This window comes from Platalea leucorodia, assembly GCF_965183815.1.
Source record: "Platalea leucorodia genome assembly, chromosome: 8".
Taxonomy (NCBI): domain Eukaryota; kingdom Metazoa; phylum Chordata; class Aves; order Pelecaniformes; family Threskiornithidae; genus Platalea; species Platalea leucorodia.
In genome coordinates, this window is record NC_138830.1 from 11,492,355 (window position 1) to 11,519,829 (window position 27,475).

The following is a 27,475-nucleotide window of genomic DNA, read 5'->3' on the forward strand; positions in this document are numbered from 1 at the left end:
TAAAACAACCGAAAATGCAAATGCAGATATTGGAACTAAATGGAATGGGAAGGCATGTGTTGGAAGTCTCAAAAAAGGAACAAGTAGTGATTACCTTATATTGATATCTTTACAAATTTGTGGTCTGGTAATTCCCTGAGTTTGGCACTGGAAAAAAAAAAAAGGATTTGTCTTCAAATTCTAGGTGTGTTTTCGGTGACTTCTAATTTGAAGTGACTTGTTCCATTAGGAATTAATACTTAGCTTACAATCATTGATTCCCCCCCCCCCCATCGTGTATGTTTGGACTGCTTCTGTTTAATTTGCTGCAGTAAATTAAATGTACTGACAACAGGCTTGGTTTGTTTTTAAGCCACTGCATCTCCACTGGGTGATCTGTAAGGGGTCTGTATATTTAGAAGGGTTGGAAATTAGTGTCCTCATTACAGTGTCTTCTGACATTGTTGTCTTCTCCTTTCAGGTGTAAATCCTAGTAATTTAATGAACCTCTTCACCTATGAGAAAGGCTACTGCTTTGTTTACTACCTGTCCCAGCTCTGTGGTGACCCAAGACATTTTGACTCCTTCCTAAGAGTGAGTGTGAATAAGCATGTGTTTCTCTTGAGATTTAGAGCTGCTTTTTTTCTTCTCAGGTGTTGTCACTGTGGCTACTTGACAGGGGTAAAGTTGAATACAAGTGATTCTTTCTATGTGTGACAGGTTTTCATTGAGATTTCTCTTAAGTGAATGTGCTCATGCTCTTCTTTCATCTCAGATTCTGAGCTTCTGAGGTGCCAAATACAGAGTAGTAGTATATTTTTGTTACCTCTTGCTCTGTGCTCCAAAGAATTAGAAATCTGTTCCAGCAGAGATTATCTATGACTGGAATGGTGTGACTTCATTCACTACTAAACGGTAACAGCTTGTGGTTTTTTTAGCCAGGGTGACAAAGGGCATGGTTTCCCACATTGGGGCAGGTCTGGTGTCTTGGAGCACATTTGCAAAGCCTATAGAAAATTATGTCAGCTGTTGACTTGTTTTTGAAAGGTGACACAACTCACTGCATTTTCTTTTTGCTCCATGTGTGTGTTTTCATCTCCTCTTCCTACCCATCCCATCTTTCTCTTATCTATAGTTACGTAAGTATGACTTCAGTCCGTAATCCATCAGTGAATAATACAGTGGCCAGCTGTGTTCTGACTTTTCACTAGTGTCAAGTACGAGGAAACCTTCCTGCCCTTGATATGTTAATGTATCTGTGATCTGTATTAGAAAAAAAACCTGTACTCAGCTGTCAATGTATTTGCAGCTACCCAATTTTTTTCTTATTATGGTGCTTTTCCCATCTGGGGGGAGGAGGGAGAATATTTTTCTTGTATTTTTGTGTGTTTTGTTTTTTTTTTTTTTAAACCTTTCAAATACCTGTTCTCATTCATCCATCTCTCTTTTTTTTTTTTATTTTTTTTTTATTGCACGCAGTGGCTCTACATCAAAAGGAAGCTGTCTTTCTCCTAACCATAGTTTATCCTTTTTACTGTTTCAGGCCTACATTGAGAAGTACAAATTTACCAGCGTTGTGGCTCAAGATCTTCTGGATTCCTTCCTCAATTTTTTTCCAGAGCTGAAAGAGCAATGTGTTGAGAGCAAAGCAGGTAGGAAATCTACTTAGTTAACTGTAAACACTGTAGCAAATCTGCATGATAAATTTTGTGCTTGGCTTGGAGGATGCATAAGAAAATGCTAAGGCAAACAAAACCCTTTGGCAACAGCCAGATCTTCGTGATAGAAATGGTTGTGGTGATTTATTGTTACTGCCTCCATGTTGGGGAATGAGAACGTCTTAAATTACTGACAATTTTGGCATTAATCAGCTGAGTGGCCCTTTAGTTAACTTTCTCGTTAACTCATCTTTCGCACTGCAGACAGAATGATCAGTATATGTGAGATTTACACATGTTCAAATGCAAGGAAAAGGTGAACATATTTTGAAATTTCATCTATTTTAATTACAGAAAACATGCTTTGAGAACTGTAGCTTTTCCCAAGGTCCTATCCATGCATATAAAATCTCTTCTGTAATGCTTCACCCTCCCTTATATCCCCTATTTATAGCTGTTGGTGGGTTTTTGAAAGGTCTGTAGTCTATTAGGTGCTTATTAGCCCATTTGCTTGAAGAAATGAGACTAATGTTATCCTGCCGTGTGTCCATCCTTGCGAGTAATTATTGAACCCATTGGTCGGTTTAAACCAGACCAGCAGTGGAGTACAGCTCTTAAGGATACTAGGTTCCTGCAGGCTTTGTGGAAACTGCCTGGGGAGAAATGAAGATGAGTGATCCTACTGTGGGAAAAGCTGCAGCAAGACCTCAGCAGTTGTATGTTTTATTTGGCCCACTGGTTGGCTAATGAGTTAACCACAGCACGGGCTAACTTTTGCCTGGCTAATATTCAGGGGATGCAGGAGAGAGGAGTTTTAGGATAGATGGTGTGGAACGGGGCGTACTGCCAAAGGTTAGGAAAGTGCTGAGGTGGTAAGGGGTCAAGGGGAAGAGCTCTGTTGTAAACCAGGCTCTGCTAGCTCTGCCGCTTGTGGAGAAACTTTTTTTTTGTTGTTTTAGTTATTGATTTGTATAAATAAATTTAAAATTGCTGGTGGGTAGGAGGAGTTTAGTCAGCCCTCTCACCTTTTTTTTCTGTTTTTTTAAACGAAGCAGGTTTTCCCCATATTCTTCAATCTTCCTCAAAATTCTGAGAAAGAGAAATGCATGCACAAAAAAGATCTTATATTAGAACATAGTTTGATCATAGATACTTGTTAGCCTGGCTGTCTTAAGAGCGTGTGTGTTTCTTGTACTTATTCACTGTAGTGCTGAGCTCTAGAAGACTCATGGTTAAATTTGGCAGAGGTGTTGCTGGCACTCCTCCAGATGTAGCGTAGGCTGGCCTGATGAGACTGCCAAGACTGTTATGTCGCTGTAACTATAGGTTGGTCTGACTTGCTATTGTTAGAACCTCTCTTAACTGTGCTAGAAGCAGTCCTGAACCTTGAGGCAGCCAAGCCACCTGCAGAGACTCCTGCTCGACATTTTTGGTGCTCCTCATTCCAGGACTGGAGTTTGAACGTTGGCTCAATGCTACAGGACCTCCGTTAGCTGAGCCGGACTTATCTCAGGGATCCAGTCTAACCAGACCAGTGGAGACGCTCTTCAAACTCTGGACCACAGAGCCTCTGGACTCTGTTGCTGCTGCCAGCAGTGTTGACCTCACTAAATGGAGAACGTTCCAAACCGTGCTTTTCTTGGATAGATTGCTGGATGGGTCACCACTGCCACATGGTGAGTACTCTGTCAGGATAGTAGAAAAGTATTCCTGGAAGAACGAACTGCATTCTAAAGAGCCTCACGCCACACTGACCTTATCATTCACGTAAAGTCAGCTTAGATGGGGCTTTGAGCAACCTGATCTAGTGAAAGATGTCCCTGCCCATGGCAGGAGGGTTGAACCAGGTGATCTTCAAAAGTCCTTTCCAACCCAAACCATTCTATGATTCTGTGATTTTTATGATTCATTATTCTCTGATGGCCCTCAAACTTGACAAAATAGGTCATGGTTCTTTCTCTGTGTATGTGCTCTCTTCAGAGGTGATAAAAAAGCTTTCGGAATGTTACTCCTCTCAGCTGGACTCCATGAATGCAGAAATCCGTATCCGCTGGTTGCAGATTGTAGTCCGAAATGACTACTATCCAGACCTTTACAAAGTCCGTCGCTTCTTGGAAAACCAGGTACTAACTGCTGGATTAAAATCACTGCACCTCTCAGTGCATGAGACATGTGCATGAGACATGCGACGTGAAAGACCTTGGAACTTCTGCTTCCTGGCCAAGTGTAGACCAGGTGTGTTGCGAAGGGGCCGAGCATGGCTCACCTGCTAGCGGGTGGGGAGGAATGGGCAGATGTAATTTGAAATGCCTACGGATAATCTCTGCTTCTCTAGTCTAACTCAATACCCTTGTCCCAGCTCTGCCCGGTGCATTTTTTGTGTTGCTTTGTAGCAGCCCTGGCTTTTCCAGACCAGAAATTTTCACACTACTAAATCATGTGGTTGTTTGAATATTTACACTTCAAGCAAGGCTAGGGCTCATCAAATTCCTTTCAGTAGTCTTTATTGTGCAGGAGCAAAAGGTTAATGCATGTGTTCACTGTGGCCTCTTCTCCTTGGCCTTTTAAAAATAGTTCTGTTATTTGTGGAAATAGCTCAGCCTTAGAGAGCAAATGGTTTTTTATTATCATTCATAAAAATCTTTGCATTAAACTTATGTAGAATAGGCTCGGCTGTCATTTGAAGAAATGTGTTGCTTGTCTCCAGTCTGAAGTCATTCAGGGCTGTTGGAGTGTAGCTGTAGAAGAGCTGAACCTCTTGACTTTTATTGCAGTGATATTATCCGGTTTTCTTTTTTTGCAGATGTCTCGGATGTACACAATTCCACTTTATGAGGACCTTTGCACTGGCACCCTCAAGTCTTTTGCCTTAGAAATTTTTTACCAGACCCAAAACCAGCTGCACCCCAATTTGCGGAAAACCATCCAACAGATCTTATCACAGGGCTTGAATCCACTTCCTGCCATAGACACTACAGCAGTCACTACAGACACACCAGCAATGGTGCTTGAGGACAAAGTCTCAGAGGCCACAAATGGTGCCATTTCACTCAGGGATGTTAATGTGTCTGCTTAGATCACCAGCTCATGCCAGCCATGAAGCTTGAAAATGGGGACAGGAGCAGAGGAAAGATACCACGTGTCGCCTCCTTTCCCTCAGCCCTGCAGCTGCAGTGTGTTGTTGTAACTGGATTTCTCTCCCAAAACGCAAAGCAAATGTGCCTTCAAGGATCCAGCGTGTGACACTGCCAGGTTTCAGAGATCTCCTTCAGCTGTGGGATGGATATTTTGATTCAGTTTATACTGGGCAGGGACTCCTGGGCAGTTGCTTCTCCATGGAAAGTGGATAGTTCCCTTTCCTGAGGCTCTTCTGGATGGTTTCTCCAAGTTTGTTGGTTGGTGGTTTGGTTTTTTTTTTCCTCTTTCTTTTTTTTTTTTTGTCTGAGGCCACTGAGGCATGTCCTAATTGCTGTCTGTACGTTGCTGGGGAGTGTATATGTGTCAAGCTGCCATTATCCTGATATTTGGGCTGAAGTTCTGCAAAGGAGAGACTCAGGAATTGTCAGTGGCAGCAAGCACATTTTCATGTTATGCTCCTTACTGTGACAGAGGTATTATGATTTGGGAGGTAGGGGATTAATGCTTAAATAATTAAGAAACTAATTTTAAATAGCTCCTGTTCCCCCCTGCCCCTAGGTGGCTAAATAATAATAATGCTTTTTATATATATAGAAATATATATATAAAAGAGCAGGGAAACCTTATGATGGATTTGAAATCCTTCTGTAGTTAACCCTACCCTCTCAGTTTTCCCTTTGCACTCAGTGGGACAAGCAATAAAGAAATGTGTAGGCTCAGATTTTCAAAAAAGTTGAATTTAGGTGCCCAAAGGCCATCAATTCTGGTACTAGCTGGATGCCTAAATCTTTTTAACTGTTTTGGCAAGTCTAGCTGCAACCTTTGTTAGTGTGTTAGGATGTGTAGCACATGCATTTGTCGGATGCACCATGTGTCTTCTATTCTGTCCTTTTGGAAGAATTAACAGGACCTTTAATTTAATTTTTTAAAAGATCCCTAGCGTATGTTGGGCCTGTAAGTCAGCCATGGAGATATCCATGCTAAAATTTTACTGCCTTGAATAATGTTTGCCTGAATAACAATTGCCCTGTCATATGATAGTCTGAGGGAAGCGCCCTCTTTCTTGATGTGAAACTTCAGCCCTGCTTTACCCAAGTCTGTTTTCTGACTTGTGGTGGTGGTGGTAAGATGCCATTTCATTTACACGGCATGCTATTTCTCTTGATCACTGGCCAGGCATGCAAGATGGGGAGATGCTCTCTTCTGTCTGCGCCGTTTGGTCTCAGGAAGCTGAGGGCAAAGCATCACTGGGTATTACAGGGCACGGGTGATGGTTCAGAGACTCTGTGCCACATGCTTTTTAACGCGTGGGTAGCTGCGTGCCTCTTGGTGAGCTCCCAGGAAGCATCTCTGAGCTGATGTATCACCAGGATAGAGGACTAGTTTGAATAAAAGGTGAAATACTTGGAAGAGGCTCAGCTAAAGGAGATGTGAGAGAGAATTTGTTAAATACTTTGGGGCAAATTTTAGCCCTGCTATGGGGATCTACATAGCACAGGAAGAGAGGAAATTCAGGAGATTTTTTTTTTTTTTTTTTTCCACCAAAAGAATCTGTTTACACCCATGTGTGGATGGGGACTTAGGTGCTGTTACTGGATCTGCATTTTCTGGCTTTAAATTAATTTGGACTTCACCGTAGCCTTAGCCTGGGCTGAACTGGGATAAAGCAATAATAAACTCAGGCCTCCGTAGTGTTTCATTAGTTTTCGAAATGGGTCATCAACATTGTTGGGCTTCAGAACTCCAAGCTCTGCTCTTTGTTCCTTGAATGGGATTATCTTTTTCATTCTGTTTTGTTTTCCCAGAAAGGATGGAGAATGATGATTTCTGCACAAATCTCTTTCCTTTTTATTTGTTGTTCTATTGAAAGAGATTTGTGCAAGCTGACTTTCCACTTCCTGAGTTGCCGCTGTTGGTGCTGCGTCTCCTGGACCCCACTGCCAGCAGCGGCGGCCTGGCCAAGACCAGTAACCACTAGCATCTGTTGGAATTCCAGGCCTCTGATTTTAACACATTTTATTTTGTGGGAGAATGTATGTGACCCTGGTGGGAATTTTTAATTTACATGGATGCCTTATGATGACTGTCAAATTAAACTAAGCTTTGTGACAAGTGTAGCCTTTTGGGCTGTTTTTCAGCGTTCCTGCTATAGATGTGTGGAAGAGCTGACTTGGTACATTGTTTTGTCCTGTGCTGGGGTGCAGCGTAGAGGGAGTTTGGAAGCTGTTTAAAAGCTGAACAGCAAGAAGTTGGAGAGGTGGCAAAAGCAAATAATCAAAAGTAAACATTATCTATTGTTACTACAACCGACTGAAATACATCAGATCAGCTGCGTATTTGCATATACATGCATCAGAGCAGGGAAATGCTGGCTGAACCTAACAGACTGTTTCCCGATTAAAGAACATGAGATTTAAGTTAGTGTTTCTGCTCTCATCCCTGTGAGATCCCATCAGATGGCTATTTTCATAAGACTTGTTCTCTGAAACACAGAAACAAAGCAAGATTTGTTGAAAGTATTCCATGCATCCTTCTTCAGGTACTTCTGCTCCTCCTGTGAGCAAGGAGTGCATTTTTATTTGGAAGAGACAAAAAATTGGCAGCAAGTTCATGGAGATAAGCCTTCCTTTTGTTGAAACAAAATAAATGAACGCTTCGGGCTACTTTCTGTCTTGATTTGTAGCAGACTTCACATTGACAGGCAAATTAGACTGAGATTAAATAGAAGCTATTTATTTGCCTTATCTTTGGTACGTTCATTTCTGATCTGTTTAAGATTAGTACAGCAAATCAGTTTTATTTAAGCAGATGCCAAGAGATAGGATTATCTTCCTTATTTTGAAAATGAAAGCTATTACTTTATTTCATTGCAGCCTTGAGCAGGGCGACATGGGATCCAGAAATATCACTTGTGGAAAAGCTCTGAAGAGCCAAACCCTTTAATGAAATGGAATATTACTAACTTAATTTTTTAGCATTTCATAGCCACATTGGTTAATACATGAAGTATAATTCTTGTTAGCTACACGTATTACTCTGTTAAGTTTGTATCAGTAATTTTGCTGTCATGATACATTGCAACATCCTAACCATGCACTCCATTAATCAAGAACAATTCTAGCAAGCATCCCAAACATTCTGATTTAACCAGAATTTTCTCATGTTCTCGCACTGCAGTGACCTTGGCCATTGCCTTTTTTGGATAACACAGGGCCTTCTGTACATCTGTACTAAGCACATGTACTGCACAATTCACTTGGGTCAAGTACACTTCTTCAGTCTGTTTTCCCTGTTTGTGTTTGTCCAAAGATAACGCAATATGGTCAACGCTTAAATCACATGACACTTGTTTTCACACTTTACTATAGATTGATAAAAGTTTAAAGTCGTTATGACCACAATATCAGCCTCTGTGTATAAAACAAACCACAGTAGAAATCACAGTGTGAGATTTATCAAGCCACTGTCCTCTGAGACACAGAATTATTTCTCTGTTGGGAGGACTCAATTTAAATGACACTGAATTTACTGAAGGCCCAGGTAGGTTGTTCTCGCTCTTGATTACATACGCTCCCAAAACTGCATACCTAATTTCTAGTTTGGATTTGTCTAGTTTCAGCTTCCAGCTCTTGAAGCTACTGGTTTGTTTGCGAAACATAAACTGCTTACTGTGACTAACCTCTTTCCCATGTAAGTACCTCTTAATTCTTAGAGAAAACGGATTGAGTTGTTTGGTGTCTTGCTGCAAGGTATGTTTTCCATACTTCATGTATTGCTTTAGCTCTGGGGTGGAGCGTGATGTTTCAGCATCCTTTTAAAGTGGAAATTGCTAGAACGGCACACTGTTACTCAAAAATGACCTCAAATGCTGCTGTGTATTCTGCACCAACTTAAAAAGAATTTTTATTAATATTGTGGATTTATCCTGTTCTTTCATTAATTACAACAGTAATTTGGGCACCAGTTAGAACATATCTTCCATGGACTTGGCAACCTTTTCTTTTACAGCTAAAGGGGTGTAGAGAAAAGCTATTCCGTACTCTGGGGGTGACCTTTTCTTTTCACTCTGTACAGAGGGAGACTAGCTGGTTGTGTTAAAACGATTGAGCCTGTGTGAACACCTCCCCTCACTCCTCTATGTGCATGCACCTTCTGTGCTGGAAAACTCAAGTCGTACACCTCTGATTTCTTGTCAAGAGAATTAGGATTATGTTGAACAGAGGTGTGCTCTGTGCCCCACAAGGAAGATGTTCTAATATACTAGAGACAGGTCTCTTTAAAATTTAAGAAATGGCATTAATAGGTTTTGCACAGCATTCCATCCTTTTCCAAAAGCATACTTAGAGGCAGGGTCTTAAGGAAGAGTGGGAGGTGACAGGAAAGGATGGGAGACGGGGTATTCTTCATGCTCTTGTGATTTGGTGGAAAGCATCACCAGGATTAAGTCATAATAACTGTTTGATATTCTGTGTATGACCTAGGGAAGCATCAGCTTTGTGCACTGTTTTGATTTTGTCGTCTTGTACCACCTTGTTCTCGTGTGCTGTGGTAGCCAGCATGGAAGTTTGGAGCTGTGCTCTGCCTCCAGGTGTGCCTGAGGTAACGAGGGAGATCTTTATCTAGCAATGGGAGTCTCCCTCAGGCCAAGCCACTCTGTCTTTCTGGAAGAAGACTGAGTCTGTCCTCCCAGTAGCTGAAGAGAGCACTGTGATACCAGGCTGCTTCTGGCTGGCTGATGAAAACCATCAGCAACTTCTTCCATACCATGCTCTTCTGAGCATAAACCCCAGATACTCCTTCCAAAATCTCCCTTACGCAAAGTGACATTCTGTGCTGCTCCTCTGACACAGCTCCGACACTCTCAGCCTAGTGGTATTGCAGGGACTAAGCCTGTGCCTTCCTAAGCCTGGTACCAGGATCCAAAGAACTGGAAGAGCTCCCCTGTGCAATTTGAACAACTTCCGTGTGTCAGAGTTTGCAGAAACAAACACACAGGTTGGGCCCAGCCACCATTGCTCAGATCGCTTTACCCATCTCCCTGTCCTTGAACCATCTGGAGTTGGAGACAAAAGCGAACGTGAGGTTGATGAAACCCAAAAACTGGAAAATGATCATAAAAATATCAAATACTACTCTGTCAAAGGATAGTCTTCATTCACATGGAAATGAGCTGGCTGTCTTAACTGGATGCAAATCCCTTTGAACTGTTTAAATTTCCGTAGCAACTGGACTCAGCCTCTCGGTGTCTGCTTTCCTCTTTTACAAGGAAACATGAAGCACCTATGTAAATTGCACTGAGCAGCAGATTGACAGAAAAGCAAGTGTCATTTTGTCTTAAAATATTCTCTTCAAGACTGGCTGTCTAAATAGACCTGTCTTTCTGTCTTCAGGAATATTTTAATCCAGCAGGATTGCCAAGAGGCAACAGAGAAAATTCTCTGCTTCTTTTATTCCAAAGAGTTTGGGGTTAATAGAAAAAAACCATCGCCAGCTGCATAATGGATGAATTTGCCCATTTCCAACTTTGCAGTGGGGCAAGAAAAGCATGTCAGATATCTTAGAGACCAAGAAAATGTCCATCTCTTTCCTTCTTCTAATAGCATCATAAGTAAATACTGCTATGTGTTTTAACTACTTCACTGTTCCAGGTTGGATCTACTCTATTTACAGTTAGAGCTCAACATTCATACTGCTTTCTAGAATCTGTCCTTTAATGGAATATATGCAGTTGTGATCTGTGATCGCCGTTTCCTAAAGAAAGCAGCAAGGGTGAAATCACACAGATGAGAGCTTCACTGTTCCTGAGACAGAGGTCTTTTTTTTCCCCTTTCTCTCCCCCAACAGACCTCTCCTGTGTCAGCTCACTTGCAGCCCGTGCAGCTGCAGCTCTCTTGCATGAGCTGTAGACAAGAGGGGTCCTTATTCTTAGTGATGGCAAGGTTTCCTTTGCTCCCGAAAGGGTCAAAACTTGAATGTGAAAAGTCTTGTTTGTTCATTAAATTTGCTGTATGCAGTGGAGAAGCCTTGTGTCTGTACAACGGGCATAAGCAAGGGGCAGAGAACGTGTTTATGGATCAGTTGGTGGTTGCAGGTACCCCTGAGTATTTCGATTCTGCTAAGGCAGAGGTTTGAGAGGAGGATTTCTGCAGTCATTTCTAATAGAAACAAATCAGACCAGTGTTTTCTGTGGATCTCTCTTGTTCTAAGACAACCTCTCTACCCAAGGACCAGGCGATATAACCCTTAGACTCAAACCCATCATTATAGGTGAGTGTGAAAAACAGCTTTTTTTGGTAAGCATCGTGTCCTCTCACGCCAGCTCAGCAGCCTGCTTACTTGACCAGACTTGAACTTCTTGAGAAACACTAATATAAAAGGCCCAAATACAAAAAAGAAAGCAGCCTGCTTCAGTATGCCTTGACCCAGCCCAAAGACCTTGGAACCAGCAGTGGTTTACTCAAGGATGGCCTGCAAGGGGTATTTCTGCGTTTCTTTCCTTTGTCATTGTTCTTCGTTTATAGCACATCAGTATTTTTTAATGTATTTTTTTCTATTTTACTAGGCAGTGGTAGTTATCAAAGTATAAGAAAGGACATCTTTCCTTTGTCAGTTCAGCCCCTGGACAAACTATCCGAAAACGTGATCTTTGCCATTATCTCAGGAAACTGCTTTGCACGGGTCAACAATTTCTCTGACGGTTCCTGTCATAACCTTCATGAAAACAGAGGTTGGTTTCGTTCTCCTCAGCCTCTAAGAGCTGTTCAGGTGACCATTAAGCTTTCCTCCTCCGGCTCTGAGGAGGAGAATTTCCAGTTTCTGCCAGGTTTTCCTGAGCGCCTCAATCCCGGGCCGCCCCGGACCCGGCTCCCCTCAGCGCTGGGCCCGCCCGCCGCGGGGCAGCCTGGGACCTGCCCCTTCCCTGCTCCTCAGGCCGCCGTGGCGCCTCATTGGTGGTGCGTGCGCCACGTGCCCGCCTGCCGCCTTCTCATTGGCCGGCGGCCCAATCCGTTACCTCAGGGCTGGAGTAGAGGTGGTGAGAGAGTGGCCGGCGTTGCCGCGGTAACGGCCGGCCCCGGCATGGCGGCGGGGCGTGCCCGGCGGTGAGGAGATGGCTGGGGTGGGATGGTGAGGGACGGTGATGGGGCAGGACGTCTGTGGAGGTGGCCTGGTTGAGATCCGTTGTGGCGCAGGGTGTCGGGTGGGGGGGTTGGGGGGGGGGGGGGAGGAGGAGGAGGTGTGTGGAGGGGGCATTGTCGGGGCCGGTTGTGAGGAGAGGGGTGTTGGTGGAGGGGTTCTTCTGGGGGGGGGGTGTGTGTGTTAGTGGAGGGGTTCTTCTGGGGAGGGTATGCGTAGAGGGAAGGGGTCTAAGTGGTCTCCTGGGTGTGGGTCTCCTTTTGGGGCCTGCTGTGCTGAGGGACGGTACCCAGGACCCTCTGACACCCCTTTCTCTTTTCCAGCAGAGCGGGGGCTCTCTAGGGTGGTATCAGGTGCTGAAAGAAGCCGGCAATGGAGTGGTTCAAGGTGCTCCGTGGAAAGAGTGAGAGGCTTTCTCTTCCTAAATAAACGTCTTGCTTATTTGTTTCTCAGTTACAGTTCCCGAGTAATGCTCATTTACATTCTAGGTTGGTGTTTGGCAATATAAAGTCATGGAAATAACCGGCAAAGCTACTTAAGATTGTGTTGAAAATGCTGGGAGAGAAAAAGCAATTAATCGCGAAAAGAGACCTTTATGCAGACCCCACGTTTCCAGCCAGTGATACCTCTATATTTTTTGATTATTGTACCCCGCTTGCTCAATTCAGAGGCGAGATATCTTGGTTGAGACCTAAGGTGAGTTTTGAGTTATAAAAGCCTATGGTTTTAGCAGAAGTGGACTTTAAGGTATTTAAATGATTTTTAGCATTGAATGACTGCTTCTGGGTGTTTTTATTGTTTAAAAATACAGAAGTGATAAAACCAATCAATGTATGTCAGTGTTAACAATGTCTATGTTACAGTTTTTAAGTCTGGGTGCTTGTTTGTAGGTTTGATTTAAATCCTGATGTAGAACTTTTGAATTTCTTAGCACTAGTAGAAATTCAGATATTTTATCATAAATATATTTCATTACGGAAATAATATCCATACCAAGTTAAAAATAGCATGATGTTATTCCCAAATTTTTCAATGTATTGTATAACTCTTGAAAACAAATAACTGGATTTTAGAGTTTTTCAGAAGGATATTGCTTTTTTTTTTGCGATTGTTGATTTCTTTGATAACAAGAAAGAAAACTTTTTTAAGGCTGTAACTTGTCATATGACTTGTATTGCTTTTAAAGTTTCAGCTGGGTTTCAGAGCAAGCCACATGAGAGCTAAAAAGTTTAGAATACATTTCTGCAGTACATTCATTTGAAATGAAGTATTTCTGATACTGTCTTTGTGTGGAGGGGGAAAACAGTCTATAAAAATGTAATGGAGAAAAAAAGCCTGTTGTGTTTTAGCAGTATTGTTTTTCTTCCGTGCATCTGGGGATGGCTGTAGAACAGTGACAGAGCTATTGATTATCAGATAGAATTGACAAACAAATGACTTCATGGAGCCCAGTGTGCAACTTTCTGCTTTTGTACCTTACACCTTGATTACTGCTAAGCGCTGATCAGTTAATTTCCATCTCTTGCAGTGTTTACAGGTGAGAGAAGAACCATTTTAAAAACTTACTTTCAGATCTCATTAAGTGTTCAGAACTTTGCATTTGAAATTAATTCTTGCTACCAAGTAATTTATTTTTATTTGCCCTAGGGAAGGTTTTTCTCTTACGCAAATTTGGAGATTTTCGTAACTTGGGATGTGCAGTGCAATGTGATTGGCACCTGTTCCATCACACTTGATCATACATTCCAGCAAGGAGCTGATGAATTTTGTTGTCTTTCACTTATTGGTGCCTCTGCTAAGGTTGCACCTGATGGTGACATTTGCGTACTAAAATCCATGTGGGAACTAGATTTGCTTCACACAAAGTACCTGCAAAATAGCCACAAGGCAGTAATTTGTTATTGTGTGCTTAGGCTGTGTCTGAAGAGTAAATGTTCTAGAGGTAAAAATGTCTGTGTTTTGTGAGAGGTCTCTGGAGCCCTCCTGTTTTCTGAAACGCAGACTTCCTTAGACTATCCTACAGGATTTGGCTTTATCTCAACTCCCGTTCTTTTAATTTTAGGATATTTGTTCTACTCCTCGGTTATTTTCAAACAATCCGCAGGATGTGCAAGTGAAACAAGGGATTTTGGGAGATTGTTGGTTCCTGTGTGCCTGTGTTGCTTTGCAGAAGAGTAAATACCTACTGAATAAGGTATAGAGAAGTTTCTCGTTTTGTATTTCAGAAGTTTTCTTCACCTGATTTACATTTGTATATTGCTCTTGAATCCCAGGCCTCAAAACTGAGTATCAGTTTTGTTATGCTTAGTTTTACTGTTTTTGTTGTGACTTTTTTCCCTGTTATTATTACAAACAGTTAATATTTAGCATATTTTAAACTGGTTTTGTTTTAAAAAAAAATCATTATTTGTCTTGATTTTGGCTTTTGTCATCTAGGTAATCCCTCCAGGTCAGCCCAGCTGGACAGATGAGTCATATCAAGGCTGTTTCACTTGTCGAGTCTGGCAGTTTGGGCACTGGGTGGAAGTGACCATCGACGATCGTTTGCCTTGCCTTGGTGGTAAACTCTGCTTTTCCCAGTGTCAGACAGAGGATTTGTTTTGGCTTCCACTGCTGGAAAAAGCTTATGCAAAGTATGTGAACACTGGTATCGAGGGGAGTAAAGGGAGGTACTATGCTTGTATACCTTCTGCTTACTTATTTTATCTGACTGCTTTGGGCATAGATCTGTGTATTGTTCAATGTAAAGTACAACGGCTGCTGGCTTTCCCATACTGGGTTGTGCAGAAGTCACTCTTTAAACTGTAGATCTGCAAGGTGTGCTTCTAGTTGCATATGAGGTAAGATAGTCTTAGGGAGAGAATTAAGATGAAAAGTAAGAGCTGCAGTGACTTACCAGGATTCAAATGACGTTCATTAAGTCACTATCCATTGGTCATCTAATTTATTAAAGGGAAATATTTTATTAGTGCAGCTGAGGGCTCAGTGAAAAGCAGCAAGCATGCAAATATTTTCATGGAAAGCAACAACATTACCTAAGTTTATGCTAGTTGAGGCTCTGGCCGTATGAGTTTCACTGCTGCTTTTGCTTAATTTGATAGTTTATTATTTTGAGAAGAAACAACCATATTGTTGATGTGTTTGAAAATGCAGCTATTTTATGTTTTATGACATATCCATCAAAATGCTGCCCAGACAGACAAAACAATTTGCAGACAGTGCACTGGTAAGATAGACATCAAATGTCCAAAAGAACTTGGACGACAGATTGTGTGGTTGCCAGCAGAGGGCAGAAAAAGACTTTAAGTATGAAGTAATTCAACTGTAGATATGTTGAGCAGTCGTTGTGAAGCAGCAATGGCATGTTAAAGCTTCTCTGTAGGTTTGAAGGTAATATTCTTTCTTTGTTTTCTGTGGAGTCTTACCATTCTATCTTGTCGTATCATTCTATTATAGTCTTGATTTCTTTTGCTATCTTTTGCATCCGCTGCATCAGGTAGGGTAGTCTCTTGATTTACTTAAATTGTTGAAGGACCTGCTACTCTGGTTCTTTGTGCAGCACGAACAAAGAATAATTGAAGAAGAAATGTTATTTATTTGTACAGAATGCAGTCAGTATATCGGAAAGATGATGTAGTGCACAGATAATAAGGTACAAATGACTAGTACTAGACTAGAGCGGTTTCTATATAGGATGGAATGAATTGTAATAAACTTCCCATGTACAAGTACATAAGAACCATGTTTCTTTAGTTCTGCTGTTTCTAGAAACGTTCTTGGGGGTTTTTTTTGTTTCTTTTTTTTTTTTTTTTTTTAATAGAGTGCACGGATCTTATGAACAGTTGTGGGCAGGACAGGTGGCAGATGCTTTGGTTGATCTGACTGGAGGAATTGCTGAAAGATGGACCCTGAAAGGCCCTGGAAGAAACGTGGAGAAAGAGAAGACTGGCATGGTTTTGGAGAAAGCAGTGTTTAGAAGATTAATGAATCTCAAGGAACAGTGCGTGATAAGCTGCTCAGTCCTCAATTCCAGACAAGGTAATAGTAAAATTCTAGACATTTTAAAAGTAAATGTCTCTATTTAACAGGGTTCAGAGCACAAACAGCCAGCAAATGCATAGTGCTGATTCTAGTACCATATGAGTTTCATGGTGCAATTTTATATAAACTTGGATAAGTAAAGATTTAAGGATGTTGTTGAGTTCAGGATGGAGGATGCTTTTGAGGAGTGCTTTTTACATTAGGTGCTAATATGGTCAGTTCTCAAAAACAAACGCACACCCCTCACCGCCCCGAAAAAACACCTAAAAACCAACCTTAAAAACCCCAATGAATTTCAGCACTGAGAATTTGTAGATGTTTGAGATCAAGTAGTGAGTTAATACGCTTTAAAATTTTCATTTATTTTATTTCTATATAGTCACAACTAAAATGAACTGTTTGAGGCTTTGTATGCTGTTTTTTACTGATTTAAAAACAATTTTCTTTTATCTCAAAATTGCCTTCTTTCACAGGATAGTTTAGTGTCATTCGTTGTAAAATATGGAGCAGGTCCTTTTGCTTACTTTTAAATGCTTTTTTTCTATTCAGGTGCAAGTGAACTCGGAGAATTTCATGCCTTTATTGTGATAGACATGTTGAATCTGTCTGAAGTGTCAGGCAAGGAAATCTGCCTACTACGAATACGAAATCCTTGGGGGAGGCGGTGCTGGAGAGGTCCCTGGTGTGAGGGGTAAGTTTATTTTCATTTGGAAAATCATTTGTGAAAGTTCTGAAGCACAAAGCATAGCTATGTATTGCAAAGGTGAATATTGCTGATAGGCAATAGCAGAGGAGAGGGACTTCAGTTTGTATGCAATCCTTTAGAGACTTCAGTAGTTCACATAGCTCGTTGGTTCTAAGGCTAGTAGGCTAGGCATTTTGATCTATTAGTTCTGGTAATTAAATTTTTTTAATAACAAATATTTCTTTTGTTTATCAAAGCTTCATATCTTTTCGTAGAGATAAACTTAAGATGTTGGTTTATTTTCTGTCTCTGATTTTTGTTCTGCAATTGACGTAAGTATCATTGCTCGTAAGATGTTTGTGACTTTTAAGTAGTCACTCGGCTTTACTCGGCTCTTCTCATTTGATCTTGTCTCCGTTGCAGAAGACAAGCAAAGGAGTATGTATAAAACAAAATACAGCAGAAGGAAGGATGCTTACATTTTTTGCTTGTGTGCTCTCATTTCTGTAGATTAATATGAGTAGGAGAAGCTGGAATCAAGTCAATATAAAGAAGAGATCTGTTTTAAAGGAAATGCAGAGATATGCTTAGCAGTTCATATAGCAAAATAACAAGAATGAAAGGGCAGACCCGACTGGCTTATTTTGACAAGTGTTAGCATATTTAGACTGCACAAAAGAACATGCAATTCTTGACCCAAGGAGCAAGTTTTCAGCATTAAAATGTGGTAACAATATGATCGTGTTAATAAACATTTTAGAGAAATAGGTTTTTTTTTTCCCATGAGTTAAAAAGTTGGCTTCATCACTTCAATTGAGACTTAAGATGGTTTTTGCTTTTGGCAGAGTTTTGGTTATACACTTGGTCTCTTGTAGTTTCTTTGCCAAACAATAAGTTGCCATGTAGTTGCAAGGTAATATTTCACTGAGTGGCCTTAGAGCCCTGTTTTATTCGAGTGCAGAACTGTTCTTTGTTGTTAGTGAAACAATCAAAAATGTTGTAAGTACTAGCTTTTAACGGGCCCTAAATAATGAGGTGTTTAAATTCTTGGTTTATCATGACTTAGCCAGCAGATTCATGGGGATAACCGGCTACTTTGTACCAACAGTCATTTTTGATGTTCACTATACAGAATTAAAATTCTTTCAGAACAGTCACTGTGCAGCTTGTTTTACTTTTTTTGTCACTATTTTTAACAACGGTTAAAAATCTTTATTTTGCTCTCACACTTGGGACTGTCCTGCCTGTTGTAAGCAAAGTAGCTATTTCACCTAGAAGCATGCTGCTGTATCCTATCTAGTGTTAGGTTGTTTCAAAGTTTTCTTTGGTATGTTGTGATTGATACTTTCTATTATCCCTCTCACTCACTAGCAACATGTGTGCAGAAATATTCAATGCAAGTATTTCACAATAAAATGAAGAAACCTCTTATTGTCCTGCTCCATAGGATATTTGATAGAACAGTGTTGTGGAACTTTATTGGGCAAAGAACTAAACGTTGACTTTTGTCTTATGTGCAGCGGTCAAGGATGGAGCCAGCTAGATCCAGCAGTTGCCTCAGAACTGCTCTCACAGATCCAAGAGGGAGAATTCTGGGTTGATGAAGAGGAATTTTTCAGGGAATTTGATGAGATTACCATGGGATTTCCAGTCAATGAGGAAGGACAACTTCAGAGCCTCTATACAGGTGTGGTATGAGAAAACATCTTTTTCGTACAAGTAACATTATGTCAATGGGAGGGACTGATTTGAATTGCAAATGCATGCAACTAGACCATAAGGTCTCTTTCTCAGCCTTTCCCTCTCCTTTAGACCCATATGCCCTTTCTGTCTCTACTAGGAAGAATAGAGGGACAAGAGGAAATTGAAGATCTTTAGAGGAGTCTTTGATATTTCTCCACGATCTAGTTACTTGCTAGTTGGTTGAGAGATTAGTGTTCTCTATCTATAAGGCTGCTGTTCTGGACAGCCTTGTGACTTTTTTTTTTTTTTTAATGGGAGATAAACTTCAGATTTCTAGAAACAGTGTCTTGCTGTAAAAATCATGTCATCAATCTGACATTACCAGCTGTGACATTCATTTTCATGCCTCTCAAAATCTTGGTCATGATTATCTGCTTGGAGAAGGTGTCAGGGCTACAACAGCATGTTTTCTTGGGCTGGGGGATCTCTGCCATATATCTGTTGTATAAAATTAAGTAGCCTCTGGTGTCTGAAATCCGCACCGTGTTTTTCTTATTTTGTTAGAGAAAGTGCTGTATCACTCGCAGAATCTTTTTGGATCCTGGGTGAGAGGCCAGTCTGCAGGTGGCTGCCGTAACAACAGCAGCTTCCCTACCAACCCTAAGTTCTGGCTGAGAGTCTGTGAAAAGAGTGAGGTGTGCATTGCTCTGCTGCAGAAACATAGGAAATACAGTGCTGACTGGGCCGGAAGAATTCAAAATCTGACTCACTTAGCAGAGGAAAATCTATCTTTGACTGACGGTGTACAGGGGAAGAATTATCAGGCTGTGGGATTGCATGTCTGGAAGGTAATACGGGAGTGACGTTTTTCTTTTTGCAAATAGAAGTTTTAAAGCATTACTGAAACATCTGAGTAAAATCATTCATTTCCTACTGCAGCGATATGATTCAACACATTTTACATCTCTGGTTTACGTTAGAATGATCCTGTTTATCTCACAATGCAGTTACTGTCTGTACAAACTATTAGTGGACTAGTACTTTCTTCTTATCGTTGAGTGCCACGTAGCAGAACTTTTGGGACTGTTCCAAACTACTGCATGACATTTCAGGCTGATTATTTGATGACTATTCCTAAATTTACTCCTCCTGAATATTAACTCTTCCTACTCCTCTTTGATGTTCAGCTTATCTGCTGATACTCTCCTCCTTGTTTCCTTTTGTAAATGTACACATGTTTAAAAATGTTTTAAACAATATTTGATTGTTTTTATTAAAAACTCCTTATTTTTCCTAAAACACCGCACATCATTATGCATCTATTCTAGGTGGAGAAGAAACGATTTAACCTTCCAAAGACCCTCTCTGCTCCTCCAGTTGTAGGTACCGTCTGCCATTCCTATGACAGAGAAGTGCATGTATGCTGTGACCTTTCGCCTGGGTTTTATCTTGTTATTCCCAGCACTTTTCTGAAAGATGCAGTAGGGAATTTCTTGCTTCGTGTATTTTCAACGGGAAGGATCTCTCTCAGGTAGGTTTAACACAAAACAAAAAATTTCTTCCAGTCGTTGTTGACATAAACAAATATATGAAGTATAGCACTAAGTGTAAATGTTCAAAATGTTTTGAAGGGTTGTGCAGAGTACCAAGTAACAGCACTTGTTTTGTCTTTGAATTCATGTAAGTAGTGATCTATCTCCTTGTTTTTTTCATGAAGCTGCTACTACCTCTTGTTAAAATATCAGTCAGAAGCAGTCAGATGAGTAGCATCTTGACTTTAAACGGCAGCCCAGTGTTTTGAGAAAGTGTGTGTTTTGTAAAAGAACTGAATAGGTTTGTGCAGAACATGTTTCTCAATATGTGGAAGTTCTTTCTTAATGTCTGGAAAAAATGAAGATGTGCCACAGAAGTTAAAAGCAGCTGTTATTGCAATCAGCGACAGAAAAGGACAGCAATATATTATCATATATGCTGGAAAACACATACTAACAGATTGTTATTAGTGAGCAGTACAGTTTCAAATGCAAATGGAGTGTCAGCAGTGGACTCGGATGACATAATGCTCACGGCTCATCTTTCCTGGACAGGTGTGGAAAATAGGACTGATGTTTATGCTGTCTTCTTTAGCTGAATGAAGAATTGTTTTTTGAATTAAAGCATTCAACACTGACAATACAGCTGAACTTCTTAATTGTGAAGGCCTCAAGAAGTTTACCAGCATTATGATAAAATTCTTGGAAGGATCACCTGCATATTGTGTTCTAGCTGATCTTTCCTCATAACTTGTGCCACAAAATAGACTTTTATAATAGACTTGGAACAATCTTTTCTTTCTGTTTAACAGTGCTTGCTTATCCAACAGAAAATATCAGGAATGTCAGTCCAGTAGCTTCTGATTACTTTTAATTTTTTTAACTGTAGCAGACTACCTAGCTATCTCAACACTTTAAAGGCAATTATTTGTGAGCAATTCTCTTGATGACCATAGCCTTGAAATAAATACTTAAGAAGACATGATGATGAGTACTTGTGTGGAGACAGCAAAGCTGTAGCTTCTCCCAATAAACCTGAAAAAATGTGAGGTTGTCTAACAGCTTGTGCCAGGTAAGCTATATGCAGAGGCAAAACGTGCTGTTGGCAACATGTTTAAAAGCTATTCAGATTTTTTGTAGTACACTATCAATTCGTGTCTCCTTGGAGAGAAGCTGGTAAATCACACTACAAAGCCAGAACATGCATTAATCATTTACTCTGTGGAATTTGGAAGCAAGATGGCATCAAGTTTTAGACCAAATAAAGGTCTGCAAAACTATGGGGCTAATTTTGCTGCATGGGTGCAAGTCGTGTACTTCTTACTGGCGATATATTTGGTTTCTGGACATATTTCATCTGTACAGCATGTTGCACTTTCAGTGATGCGATAAAATTTCTATTATTGCTGTTAAGTATAACACTTCCTCAGACTGAAATAGAGGTGCCAGCCTGGATATGTGTCTAGAATGGACAATCACAGAATAACACAACAGCTGTTTTATGTTCCCAACTGGAAAATTGGAAATAAGGACAGATGTTATGTTGAAATAGGATTTCAAACGCTGCACAACTGATAATGATACCAAATTGTTCATACGGCTGTGAAAAGCAGTGCTGGGCAAAGACTGAAATACGGGTTAACGTTACAGTGATCGTGTCAGAGGTAAAAGGGTAGTTTCATCTGATTAAAGATGTAGTGAATATAAAAAAATAATGCAATGTATGCTTTGGACTTACTGAGGTGCTGATGTGTACTCTAGAAGTTGCTGTCAGTTGTATCACTTTCAAATAGGACAAATAGCGCAAGAGTACTGAGGAAAACTGTGTAAGCTGCATTTCTTCATAAACGTACAAAAATCTGCCTGGTTTTAGTGCATGGTTTGTATATGCTCTGTTGTTCTTGTGGAGTTCTGTGGATTACCTAAGGACTTAGAATTGTACAATTCTCTTTTTCTTTATGCTGAAAGTTTGGAGGAATTGTATTTATGTAAGTTTATATAATACTAGTTCGTTTTTGTGAGCTGGTGTTCTAGATTTTGTGAAATCATACAGATTTTGTACATTTAGTTTCTTTTCTCTCTTATGTTTGATAGTGAGCTAAAACCACCACCTGCAGATGCTGCCCTCTGTGAAGAACTCCCAGCAGGTGAATGGGAGACAGTGCAGCTGCATGGATGCTGGAAAAATGGGCAAAGTGCTGGAGGTAGCAGGAACTTCCCCTCCTTCCATATCAATCCCTGCTTTCCCCTCTCCATTCCTGCAGGACCAGGAAAAAGCAGTGTGAAAGTTACCCTCCGGCAGCACTGCCAAGATAGCAAGTGTCGTCCAATAGGTTTCCATATATTCCAGGTAAGACTTCTTCTGGTCAGTTCGATTGCTCGTTTGCCAAGCGTGAAGGTAAGCCTGCCAGTTAGTTCAGTGCTTCTTGCACTTGGCAAGGGACACGCTGCTTCTAGGAGAAACACAGGCTGGTCCTGTGAAGTAATGCCTGTGAAAGATACGGAATAACTGCACACTGGGTAGCATGGTAATCAGATAATTGGTTCCACTGAATCCTTCCAATGTTCCAAATTAGTTTTAGAAATGATGAACTCTTGAGGATTTGCAAAGAACTCTCAGTGTCTTAGTGACTGAGGACCAGACTTTTTGGTAATTGATCATGGAAACTGACTTTCTTCATCTCTAATAATTATTTACTTGTCCATTGGCAAGCAGTGTTGGATCCGCAGACAGGATTAGAATTCAAAAGGACTTATATGTTGAACAGCTAATCTGAAACAAAACAAGATATGATTTGGTATGGACAAATACAACGTAATACATGTATGTGCCAGTGATCAACTGCATAAATGTAGGATGGGAAGCTTCTGGTTAGGTGGCTGTTTTGCAGGGAAAGCTAGCTTTATTTTCAGAAAACGTGCTTCAGAAAAGGTGTTGCTTAAATGGAGAGTCTAAAGTTGAGCGTTAGGAGTGATCATATAGATTCAAATATACAATATGTGAAGAAAGATTGAAAGAAGGACATTTTTCATGCCTATAGGAGACTGAGGAGAAGTCTACTATGAATTTTTAGTACAGGGAAGGCCAGTAGAAAGAGGAAAGACATAGTCTGTTCACTATATCCACGGGGTGAAAAACAAGTGCATTAGGCTGCAGTGAGGAAGGGTGAGATTAGACAACAGAAAAAGCTTTTGAGCTATGTGGGTACTGAGTTGTATAAACCGCCTGTAAACATGGTAGGAATGATTTATCTGTACTTAATACCGCCATTTCGGTTTTCTGGAAGCCTTCCCGTCCCTCTCATATAGCTCTGTACAGAAGAGTGAGTATTTGGAGTGGAATAGATATGGAACATACCATACTATGGTATACCAGGGATTTAACATTGTCAGGCTGGCAATATATGAAAAGATAGGCATGTTTTCATTCTTTTTTGCAGGTGCCTAACAGCAGCTGGAAACCACATACTTCCTCTTTTCTACACTTGGAGCCGCTGGTTAGCTGTGTACCCCATTGCTATTCACAGGAAGTAAGCCAACTTTGCAGACTTCCTGCGGGAAGTTACGTAATTATACCTTCTACGTACTTGCCCGATATGGAAGGCAATTTTACAGTGGTCATAGCAACCAAAATAGACAGGTAAAAATATGTTGCCCTCTATTTGCATTTCTAGTATTTTACTGCATGCAGTACAGGATGTTTGGAAACAATAACTGTAGTGACACGTTCTCACTTTTGATAGAAAATAAATTTTTTTTTTAAAGTCTTTGTATTGCTGTTATGTTTGCAAGCACTGCTTACTGCTTTGACTATGTTGGAAGAATGAGTAAAACAAAAGTATTTGTAATCTTCTTGTATCAGTTACTGAACAACAGATGTCTAGTGCTGGAGAAGATGGCACTACAGCAACTGAGTATCGGCTATGTCCAGATATTAGGATTTATGCTGAAATTTTACTAAGCTTTTTAGTAAACAGGGTTGTTTTTTGAGAAGCTGCAATCTGTTGCAAGCCTTATTGCAGGTAGTTCCTCCTGATGAGAATAATAACAGGTCTGAACCAGAATTTGTAGACTCCGTAAGACTGCATTAAGAGATTGCATCAAGATTCCATAAGGATGTGGAACGAAGCCTAGCATAACAATCTTCTCCTTTTGAAGTGAGATAAATGATTGATGTTTACAAGATCCCTCAATACTTTGTGCAGAAATAAGTGTGGTTTTGGTTTACAACAGGAAGCGCATTCACAGCCGGGAGACACTTGGACAAGTATTGCAAGAAGTAAGTGATATATTTTTAATTTCGGTTGTTCTAAAGGTGTCGCAGAGGCATCATTGAAGCTTACGTATTAACTAATAGTGAGAGTCATGTACTAGTGGACTGGACTTTAAATGTTCTCATTTACTTGCTGAAAACTGATAATCAGTAAAGCAGTTAATCTTTGGTTTTTTGTTTCTCAGACAGAAAAGCAGCATTTGTTAGCAGCTAACAAAATTTATCTTTTCGCACCACTCGAATATACGGAAGCTTCTATATGACTATTTTATAAAGTCATTATTTACTTCCTCCAGTCATTCCCCAGTGCCTACCTCTGCTGTAATGCCTGTGAGAAATTGGACTATTAGTGATGAATAGGTGGTTGTACTTGACTTTTACATTTGCTTTCAAGAATGTATACACTCTTTATGCATTTGGATATATTTTGATGTATTCATTCTTGGTGTCGCCATAGACCTGCTAGCTTTAATTGTATATTGTATCCTTCCTCCATCTGATTGGCTTTGATATTAATTTGGGATCCTACGTATTGTGATTTAGAAATTCTAATGATGATATAATGTTGTAAAGACTTAAGAGAACACAGCAAAAAGAGAAGAAAAGCAAACAGGCAATCCAAAGATTAGCTTTCACCACACTAGAGTTTAGTTTTTTATTTGTTCCCTTACAGCCAGCCCATATAGCATCCTACCATTATCATCCTTGGTGTGTGAGCCGTTCTGATCAAGTTAATGCCATCTATTTAATATTTTCTTATTGTGTTTTGCTTGATTAGATATGAATGTAATATTGAAGGGCTGGATGTGAATGCTGAGTACTTAATACTTATGGTATTTTTACTGGGTGGAGAGGAGAATTTTGAATGTATTGTTTTAACAATTGTTTAAAGATACCTGATTTGGTTGGTGGATCAAAGCATGCCCTTGATAATACTCTGCTTAGTAAGTGAGACCAAGACCATCTAGATACTTGGCTCTTTCCCTTTCAGGTTTTAATAAAAACAAAACAAAAATCTTAGGAACAACTCTTCACCCAAGATTAAAACTGGCTTACTAATTTTTTTAATCTAGGTCGTGTTGACCAATGATTACATTTTGTCCTTAAAACCACACAAACAGTATGGATTTTGTGTGCTTCGCAAAAATGGGCAAAGACCTGTATGTACTTTCCTCATGATGCTTGTTGTTGTAATATTTAGGAGCTGAAGTATGTAATGAAGTGCTTTATTGCTGTTGTTTTGGAAACAAAACATGGCAAGGCCATTATTACAGAAGGAATATATTCAAAGATATGTTTCTTATATTATTCCACGTAAATGGCTGGACTTGGGCAGAGGGTGCTTCCTGACATCAAGGGAACAAACAATTTAGATTCTTCAGGACTTGAAAACTTGAAGAATTTGGAAATGGCAGTTATCATTTTCTTATCGGTGGCAGAAATTAATGTCTGAAACTAATCTTCGACAGCATAGTCTTTTTTAAAGACTGGACTTCAAATCATTCAGTGGTTTAACCTCTTGAGGATCTAGGCAGTCTGCCTTACTGAGAAGCTGGGCTATTTATTTCTAAGGGGTGCATCACAGCAGAGCTGGATGTCAGTGTATTTTTCTAAAAGTTTGTCTATGTGTTTTCTAATGCCTGAAGTGATGGGATTTATGAGTTTTAGGGTTTTTTTAAGATGTTTCACAGGAGAAGCTTGCATTTTAGCCTTAACTTCTAAATCTTTCTTTTCTCTGATTTACTTTAATTCCTTATGAATTTCTTCTCTTTCTTGACAAAAAAGTTAACTCATGAAAGAATAGCTTTTTTTTTCCTGCATTGTTCATTTTCTTATAGATTTCATTTACAACTGTGATGAAAAGGTAATCTGGAACTCTCACACTGTCATTTTGAGAAACATTGGAAAGCCCAGGAATGCCTCACCTCTTGCTGTTTTCAGTTTTAAGTGGAATAACAAGAAGATACTCTTAGCCCAGCTGTTTTTCACTGGTACCAACTGTCAGGCCTACGGTGACTTCTTTGTAAAAATACCTCCTTAATCGTGTACACTCTGAATATTTGTTCTTCCCGTGTTTTTTAGAACCAGCATTGTACAGCAAATCTTCATAATGTACCTCAGTTCTTCAGAAACACAGGTGAAGAATATGTGCATGTTTTAACCCAAGCTACAGTTTTAGAAGAAAACCAGAAAGCATATGTGCATAATTAAATAATAGTTTTGGGGAAGAAAAAAAAAAAAAAAAAAAAAGGCAAGCTTACAGAATAACTTCAGGAGACCAAAGGGGCAAACGTAGAGGAAAGAAACTGGAGTCTTTTTTCAGGTAGGACATACCTCAAGAATCGTCAAAATACACTGGAGCAGAGAAAGTCCAAGCTTGTATCCTACACTGCCAGTCATGCTGCTGAGCACTTTATCATGGGCCCTTTGTTGAACCATGCAAATGGTGGATTGAAAAGAAGGATTTTTTTGGTGAGTTTTTCTTTAATGAACACCACAAAGGAAAAAGATAAGACTTGAAAACTTTGGTTTATGAACTATCATGTCGGACTGCTTTTGTAAATCTCTAAGAATGTTTTATGCAAGATCTGCCCTCACGGTAAGAAATACGAAGTTTAAGAGATTTTTCTTAATTTGTGTTTGAAAGTATTTCTTATTCAAGGAGGATTTTTTAGATGTTATATTTTCCTCAATAAAAATGGAATAACGTTGAAAGTTTTATGATGTCTTTTATTAAAAAGGTGAAAACTGTCAATGATGTCAAGTCTGCATTTGTTCTGCAATAGCAAACTTTACAGTGTGTTAGAGCCCTGGGGTTTTCACGAAATCGAAGGGAATAATTGGAAATATTTGAGAGAAGAATCAAGTCTTCCATTAGTGTTATGTCTGAGAAATATGTAATATTCTACTTCTGCTTTTAACTACATCCTAGCACAATTTATGCTTGCTCCTGTTGAACTTTGAAAATTCAAAGCATCTAGGATGCTTGCAGATGAATTTTAAGTGGTCAAAACTTTCCACATCTGTTGTGGAATGATGAGACGACAAAAGAAAACACCGTGAGTAATAAATCTTTATTGTGCCTGCTTTAACAAATGTTGGCATCTTTGTTTATTTTCTTCATTTCTTGTAAGGCTGTTCCTTTCCCTTCAAATAGGAAATTATTGGATGATATAATAGTGTTTCTAAACAGAAGAAGGAAAGGTTCATGAAAGCACCTGGATCCGAGAGTTGTGATAACATAGGAAACGGATACTGAGGAAGTAAAGAAAAAAGGTGTAAGGATTTCTAAATGGACTATGATTATAAGAGGCCCCATTCTGCAATCATTTATGCACATGTGAAGTTTATA

The 27,475-nt window shown here is 40.0% G+C and overlaps 2 protein-coding genes across 6 annotated transcripts in view; both read left to right on the top strand.

Moving 5' to 3' along the window:
• The window catches only part of RNPEPL1 (arginyl aminopeptidase like 1), a 21,211-nt gene extending 14,019 nt beyond the window's left edge, over positions 1-7,192 (top strand). The window contains exons 7-11 of the mRNA XM_082320348.1: positions 461-573; positions 1,523-1,631; positions 3,086-3,313; positions 3,618-3,760; positions 4,441-7,192. Coding sequence (XP_082176474.1) covers positions 461-573; positions 1,523-1,631; positions 3,086-3,313; positions 3,618-3,760; positions 4,441-4,713 — 866 coding nt within the window. The 3' untranslated portion in view covers positions 4,714-7,192. The remainder of the gene's footprint in view (positions 1-460; positions 574-1,522; positions 1,632-3,085; positions 3,314-3,617; positions 3,761-4,440) is intronic.
• CAPN10 (calpain 10) lies at positions 4,945-26,806 on the top strand. 5 transcript variants are annotated; one of them, XM_082320351.1, is made up of 18 exons: positions 4,945-5,032; positions 8,389-11,252; positions 11,338-11,502; positions 12,233-12,312; positions 12,398-12,605; positions 13,972-14,103; positions 14,346-14,542; positions 15,730-15,947; positions 16,500-16,641; positions 18,156-18,322; positions 18,883-19,166; positions 19,647-19,849; positions 21,945-21,997; positions 22,115-22,200; positions 23,291-23,490; positions 24,084-24,129; positions 25,962-25,987; positions 26,206-26,806. In XM_082320351.1, exons 5-18 carry the CDS (start codon positions 12,462-12,464, stop codon positions 26,282-26,284), a joined length of 1,977 nt encoding a protein of 658 aa, XP_082176477.1. In that variant the 5' UTR covers positions 4,945-5,032; positions 8,389-11,252; positions 11,338-11,502; positions 12,233-12,312; positions 12,398-12,461; the 3' UTR covers positions 26,285-26,806. The 5 variants fall into 5 exon arrangements, with proteins under 5 accessions (XP_082176477.1, XP_082176475.1, XP_082176479.1 ...); XM_082320349.1 differs by having other exon boundaries at positions 21,945-22,200; XM_082320353.1 differs by lacking the exons at positions 24,084-24,129; positions 25,962-25,987; positions 26,206-26,806 and adding an exon at positions 23,873-24,019 and having other exon boundaries at positions 21,945-22,200.
• Positions 26,807-27,475: the final 669 nt, after the last annotated feature.

Excerpts from the sequence above, each read along its gene's own strand:
- CAPN10 (XM_082320349.1), top strand. The coding sequence starts at position 12,462 with ATGCTGGGAGAGAAAAAGCAATTAATCGCGAAAAGAGACCTTTATGCA. Across the intron at positions 14,543-15,729 it reads CTGGAAAAAGCTTATGCAAA|AGTGCACGGATCTTATGAAC; the intron begins GTATGTGAACAC and ends TTTTTTTAATAG. Across the intron at positions 15,948-16,499 it reads AGTCCTCAATTCCAGACAAG|GTGCAAGTGAACTCGGAGAA; the intron begins GTAATAGTAAAA and ends TTTTCTATTCAG.